Here is a 7,411-nt window from a genome sequence, read left to right on the forward strand (position 1 = left end):
AACCCAAAATCCCAACATTGTCACTGTAGGGATTAAAACTAATATTTAGTTTTTAAAAACTGTTTCTTGTTTGTTTGCATGCTTTTTTTCCCTTTCTTTTTGAGACTGGATCTCATGTAGCCTAGGCTGGCCTCAAACTCCCTATATAGCTAAGGGTAACTTTGAACTTCTGATCTTCCTGTCTCCCCCCTCCCCCCTGCAAATGCTAAGGCTAGAAGTCTATGTCTCCACTGTCATCATGCCCAGTTTTATGTTGTGCTGAGATCCAACCTAGAGCTTCCTCACTGAAATTAGGCAAGCGCTCTTCCAACTGAGATGCATGCCCCAGCCCCGGCCATTATTCTGCTTACTGCGGGAGTACACAGAAGAAAGATGATAATGTACAGCCTTGACAAAGGAGAGAGCGCCGTGACTCAGAGGTGATTACCGACGAGCAGCCTCCTACAGCTTTCCGTACACAGGCATATTTTAGGACAAGACAGAGCTTACTTCATCTTCTAAATTGCTCTTTAGGCCTCACAAACATCTTTTGCATTAAATATTTATCAATACTATTTTTAACCAAAAAAAAAAAACCCTCACTTAATTTTCAACTGTAGAACATTTCTTTTTTCTTTTCTTTCCCTTTAAGTTAATGTGAATATAACACAAACCTACGACTTACACAGTCTTAATTATTTCTTTACAAAAAGTGACAAGATGGGAAACTGAAGAGTCTATGGGTGCAGACTCTGCTGGCTTCTTGCTCCTCTTCTGCTGCCCTCCCCCACTCCTCTCACCTGCCAGTCAATGCTCTCCTCATGGCTTCCTGGCTGTACGGGCACTTCCCGATGACCACGGCTGACAGGTAGATGGGTTTCTCCAGGAAGTGCATCAGCAGTGCGCCCTGGCATCCGAGGACATTCCACCTTGCCATCTTGTCACTGCAGGACATGGAACATGTCCTGTCTCCCCTGCCAGGCTTTACACGAAGTAGCCCCACCTGGTGGTAGGCAGCACCTGGCTCTCTCAAGTCTCCAGTTTCTCCAGGAACACACTTGGCTCCCGTCCTGTACACATCCACCACTTTGAAGCTACCTGAAGCTATTCCATTGGCAGCATCCGGTTCCTCCTTGGTGAGATCAGAGCTGCTGACATCTGGTTTGACTGGACCACTTTCCTGGGTCCCATGGTGAGCTACACAATTGGAGAGTGACCTGGCAGGTGTTCCCAGCCTGATCTTCTTGGCTACAGGACTGGTGGGGTCTTCACAGTTCCTTTTATCTTTAGAATCCTCTAGATTCTCAGTCCCTTGTACAGGCGAATTGTTGGCCCAATTTCTGATGACAGGACAGCAAGGCTGTTCTTCAAACTCGAGCATCGGGATGATGGAGGCATCCCCACCTGCACAAGAAGGAGCCCCTGAACCAGTAATTCTCAGAATGAGTCCCCCTGACCAGTGACAGCAATGTGCCTTATGAGTTAGAAATGCAAACTGTGAGGCTGGAGAGACAGCTCAGTGGCAGAGTGATCGCCTGGCATACTGGAGATCCCAAGTTCATTCGTGTTCTGCCTGTCTCTCTCCCTGTGTATGTGTGTATTCGTTCGTATTCTGTCTGTCTTTCTCCCTGTGTGTGTGTGTGTGTGTGTGTGTGTGTGTGTGTGTGTGTGTGTGTAGAACAGATTATTGGGACCTTGGGACCTAATATACATGCTGAACCAGAAACTCTGAAGGTGGGACCCAGAAGTCTGTTTAATAAACTGAGTAGGCCATTCTGATGCAAGCTTAAAGACTCATGGCCTTAAAACAAGACAATGTACTTTCCCTGCTGAACCCAGATGAATTAAGAGGGGGATAGGCAATAAGCCTTGGTAAAGCATAGGCCTAAGGGGCATAATGGCCAGGTCTTGATTGCAACCACCATAAAAAAAAAAGGAAAAAAATAAATACAAACCCCCAAACCACATGCTCATATGCAGGTGTGCACATGGCATGGCACATGTGTGGAGATCAAAGGACAACTGCCGGTGCCAGTCCCTACCCTCCTCTTTGTTTGAGACAGGATCCTGTTCCCTGCTGCATACGCCAGATATCCATTTTGTCATAGGAGTGCTGGGATTATAGGCATGACCTAGTGTGTCTGGCTTTATGCAGGTTCTAGAGATTTAAACTCGGATGGAATGGCTGATGGCAAACAGAGACCTCCACAGACATTCTTCTTTCCTCAGTAACACTAGGGCTGGAGAGGGGGCTCAGTGGTTAAGAGTGCTTGCTATTCTTCCATGGGCCAAGGTTCGGTTCCTAGCACCCACATCAGGCAGTTCATAATCTGTAATTCCAGTGTCAGAGGGTCTGCTGGTACTTGTATGTAGGTGGTACACATAAACACCCACATAATCATAACGTAAGTAACAATAAGGAAATGTATCTGTAAAAGTCAACAGTATATGACAGATAAACAAACACGTGTCGGGACAGCAAGGTGCAGGCGATCAAGCCCACATCAACTCTCAGGTCTGCAGGAAGCTCCTTCCTAGACCCCGCAGGTTACAACTTCTCATGAGAGAACTGGAAAACTGACCACTGAAAGAAACATTGCAAGGAATTTCTACCACAAGGAAGTTTAGAAACCCTGCTTTAGACCAGAGTCTCTCAGTCTCCACACTCATGAGATCTTTGTTTGTTTTCTCTTTTGAGATAAGGCCTTCTGTAACTCTGCCTCAAACTGGTAAGCACTTTACCACCGAGTTACAGCCCCTAGCCTGACAACTACTGATTTACAATGAGCAAGGTTTCCCAAGGGCACTTGTGGCCTGAGAGCCTGTAAGATGCCTTGGAAAACAGTAATGGCTTATTTCATGGCTGAGTAAATTCGACAAACATTAATCAAAATATCCTCATCTTGGGGATTTTATGATGTATAGTCTCACAGGAAAGACCCAAAGCTACAAGGTCCAGTCCACACCAGTGTTTCTGAAAGTGCTGGTGTCTCCCTGTGCTGCTTTACAGAGTCCTCATCTCTTCTGTGCCCACAGAAACCAACAAAAACCTGAGGTCAGGGGAAAGCGCAGCACTCCCTTGAGAAGGAAGCTCTTTCTTCAAACACCAGCCCAATGTGTGCTGCTTTCCCAGTGTGCAAAGTGTACTTGTAGTCTTTATAACCAGAGAGCGGCAAAGGACAGAGGGACAGAGAAGGAGAAGTGTCGCAGGACAGGCTGCCTGGCTGGCCGACTTCCAGAGACCTTACAAGGTGACAGAAACTTTGGAGAATCTACTGGGGCCCACCTCCTACTCTGTAGGCTCAGAGATGTGATCTCGACAGAGGCTGACTCACACCAATAAAACACAAAGGCAAGCGTGGAAAGTAGCTCACTGAGACCCACGGTACTCCCTAGTGATGAGAAGTAAATGTCAGGGGGGCTAGAGTCCCACTTGCGAGGCAGCGTGCTCCCTTCCTACAGATAAGCCACGGGCGGGGGAGGGAGTGCCACACTGTACAAGGCCCACCACATTGTAAGGTTACTCATGAACGGAGGGAGTTGTGTCAGTGGTTGAAGAATTTTTTCCAGCAAAACAATTCCCAGAGGCCTTAAGATCAACAGAGGACTGCCAACTTCTTATTTTAAGATCTTAAAAAGCAAAACAAAATCCAATTATCACAATTAACAAAAGGAAGAAAGAACCTAGCCCCCCCACCCCCGCAACCATCCCCCAGCTGTTCTTCCTCCCACTTCTCAACACACAGTCATCATTCCTCCAGAGCCCTGAGGAGAAACCTGGAAGTCATCTCTGCCTTCATCCTTCCTAAGCAACCAGGAAGTCAGTCCACTGTCCTGAAGCCTGCTTACATTTATCCAACCGTCTCCATCTCATTAGTGACCTCTGCCCTCCCCCAAATCACCACACTCTCACCTTAAAAAAAGATTCTGAGAACCTTTACACTTGAATTACCTACCACACTACTACACACTCCTGAGTTTTCTTGTTTTGCAGACAGAGCAGCATGGCCTGAGCCCCCTGGTCTGGGAAGTCCCTCAGCAGGCTGACATCCTGGATAAATCCCCCAGGTCTTTACTCATGCTAAGCAAGCACTGAGTCTTCTTCCTAGATTCTCATTTATCGCTTTATACTCAGTGTCCCTATTGTGTCCAGTATTAGAGAATACCAGTTCATGACAGGATGGGTGGCTCACTTCTGTATCCTCGGGAGGTCAAGGCAAGGCGGTCTAAAAGCAGGACTGTGCTACAAATACAAACACCCCCAGTGTGTGGAACATGCCTAAATTCCCTACACTTGGGAGACTGAGGCAGAAAGATGGCTGAACTTCAATGCCAGCTAGGACAACTTAGCAAAAACCTGTGTCACGCCAGTGAGAGAGCTCAGTTTGTAAGTGTGTAAGTATGTGTGTGAGTGTGTGAGAGGGCTCAGTATGTAAGTATGTGTGTGAGTATGTAAGTATGTAAGTGAGAGGGCTCAGTATGTAAGGGTTGCTCGTTGCTGCCAAGCCTAATGAACTGAGTTCCATCTCCAGAACCCACCTGGTGGGAGCAGAGAACGAGTAACTACAAGTTGTCTTTCTATCTCTGTGTATATACAGCAGCACACATACATTCACAGTCTCTCTTTCTCTCTAAATATGTAATTTTAAAAGTCTCAAAAAATGCCAGGTGGTGGTGGCACACGCCTTTAATCCCAGCACTTGGGAGACAGAGGCAGGTGGATTTCTGAGTTCGAGGCCAGCCTGGTCTACAAAGTGAGTTCCAGGACAGCCAGGGCTACACAGAGAAACCCTGTCTCGAAAAACAATAAATAAATAAATAAATACTTGTTCAGTGAATAGATGAATGAATGAAATAGGCTTGAAGATTAGTTACTGCAGTAAGACTTTGTGCTTTTGAGCCCCTAATAATTCTACTGTACTTTGTAGGGGTTAAGTTTGAAGATGTCCACTCCTGACTAACAGTGTAAGACTCTACACTGCCCTACATCTGCCCTTCGCTTTCCCCAGAAGCAATGTGACTGTGTATATAAATAGTGGCTGCCATTAGTTTTCGCTGTTCTTAGCTAGAATTACCTTTGGAGAAACATCTCTGTGAGCGAGACAAGCACTGGGAAGCAGGCAGCAACAGAACATTACTCCAAGGTTTGAGTATACTTACAGGGTGTGTGGCTAGAGAAAAACACAAACGACAGGTCAGGTCTGAGCCTCCACAGTCCTCTTTGGGTCCCTGGAACAAAGATGCTATCCTCTTTCAGGACGGCTGCCAAATGGAGCTGATGGAGAAGGTATCTGAGGGGCACAAGATACCAGAATGAACCGGAAGGCTGGTGACATAGCTCAGGGTACCTTACATGCTGAGGGCCTGGCGAATGCGACAGATACCCCTTGGCTTGATCCCCTTGCACTGGAAAATCAGTTAAATGGAGAAAAAGAATAAACAGCACACTTCTGTGGTAAAGAGAGCTCTCTGGTTGGATAACTGCAGGAGAGGGCTACAATAGAATGAGACTGGTCGTGATCTGGCATTATGGGAATGATAGAAATGAGACCTTTGTAAAGGTTAGGAAGATCTCAGGCTTCACCCTGATCTGCTGAGGTCAGAATCTCTGCAGGGAGGCTGGTCATTTTCTCCACTCCCATCCCTGTGCTGGGTTTGAACCCAGTGCCAGGCAAGCGCCCCATCACTAAGCTTATACCCCAGGCCCAGAAACCTGGGTTTTAGCAGGTGATTCTGAGGCTTACCCAGGTTAGAGAACCACTAACTTATACCCTGGTAGTTCTGTGAGACATGATCTGCATTAGCACAAGCTTACTAGAAATGCAAACCCCGTTCCAAGACATGGCAACCGAGACTATGTGGGGAGTGTGGCTTTACCTCTGAAAACTCCTTCTGGCTATGATCTCAGCATGGCTGTCATTGAGGATGTCCCCTGTGGCAAAGACAGGACATATATTGTAATGAAGACATGGCATCGAGAGCCTGGAAGAACATCCAGCAGGCTCCCACGCCAGCACTCAGGATGACCATGTTACCCTTGGAGGGCGCCGAGCTTGTGCTTCTCAATATATGGGACCATAAGACACTTTGGACGGGGGGAAAGCCTACAGGATAGAGGAAGAAGTGGGCGTGGTGGGGCATGTCTTTAATCCTAGCATTTGAGAGGCAGAGGCTGGTGGATCTCTGTGAGTCTGAGGTCAGCCTGGTTTATACAGGGAGTTCTAGGCCTGCCAGAGTGACACAAAGCAACTTTGTGTCAAACAAACAAACAAACCAGCAAAAATATACAACATCGTTTAGCCACAAGATGTCAAGAATCCCCCTGCCCATGACCAAAATACTCTGGACAATGCCAAAGACGCCTTGAGTACAAAACTGCCAGTGACTGCCAGGTCCACAGTAGTATATGTAACCCAAGGTTTAGGCAGGAACTCCATGAGTTCCAGGCCAGTCTGAACAGCAGAGCATTTTATAGATAAGCCTGGCCTATATAGTAAGATCTTATCTCAAAATACTAAGTACAAGCAAAACAAAGTACCTCTAGTTGAGAACCACTGATTTAGAGAAACTTTTTTTTAAGTGCTTCAAGATGGAATCTAGGGTCTTACGCAGCCAGGCAAGTGCACTGCCCCTGAGCTACTGCCCCAGATTCTCTCAATCTTTAAAAGATATCTATCTTATTGTACTTTTATTTATTTTGTATATATGTGCCATGATGTGTGTGCATGTGACACAAGATGCATGGTGAGGTCAGCGGACAATTCAAAGCCTCCTTCTTCTACCATGTGGGCTCAGGGAATCAAGCTTACCTTGAGGCTTGGTGACAGGCAGGGTCTCACCTTGAAGCTCTGGCTGGCCTGGGGCTCATTAGAACGCCATAGAAATCCACCAGTCTTGGCTTCCCAAGTGCTGGGCTTACAACCATGCACCACCAGCCCTGACACTTGCACTTACTCTATTTTATTTTATTTTTATTTGTGTGTGTGACATGGGGTTCACTGAGCTGGTTAACTTCTTCTTCAACTCCACCTGTGGCCCAAACAGGCCTTGAAATTTAGATCCTCCCCCTGCCTCAGCTTCCTAAGCCACTGAGATGACAGGCTCGTGCCACCCGGTTACAGAAATCTTGCGTCTGTAACTCAGGGATGGAGATCTCTTATACCACGGCATCATATTCATGCTCATGGTGACACATTTCCATAGCGGACGTGACACTGTCCTCGAATACAGGAGTCATGGCTAGGAGGACGGAAGAGACTTCAGCATTCTTGCTGATGCCGAAGGTCTGTTCAAGATTGCTTCCCGGCATAGCAGCCTTATTTATAATAGCCAGAAGCTAGAAAGAACCCAGATGCCCCTCAACAGAGGAATGGATACAGAAAATATGGTACATTTACACAATGGAGTACTACTACTCAGCTATTAAAAAGAA

The 7,411-nt window shown here is 46.7% G+C and overlaps 1 protein-coding gene across 6 annotated transcripts in view; it reads right to left on the reverse strand.

Moving 5' to 3' along the window:
• The window catches only part of Adat1 (adenosine deaminase tRNA specific 1), a 27,823-nt gene that overhangs the window by 16,808 nt on the left and 3,604 nt on the right, over nucleotides 1-7,411 (reverse strand). For all 6 annotated transcript variants that reach the window (XM_021170148.2, XM_029481001.1, XM_021170143.2 and 3 more), the window contains exons 4-6: nucleotides 5,857-5,911; nucleotides 5,140-5,270; nucleotides 780-1,383 (exon numbers count right to left, since the gene is read on the reverse strand). In XM_021170148.2, the coding sequence (XP_021025807.1) occupies nucleotides 780-1,383; nucleotides 5,140-5,270; nucleotides 5,857-5,911 (790 nt within the window). The remainder of the gene's footprint in view (nucleotides 1-779; nucleotides 1,384-5,139; nucleotides 5,271-5,856; nucleotides 5,912-7,411) is intronic.

This window comes from Mus caroli, chromosome 8 (genome assembly GCF_900094665.2).
Source record: "Mus caroli chromosome 8, CAROLI_EIJ_v1.1, whole genome shotgun sequence".
Lineage (NCBI taxonomy): Eukaryota > Metazoa > Chordata > Mammalia > Rodentia > Muridae > Mus > Mus caroli.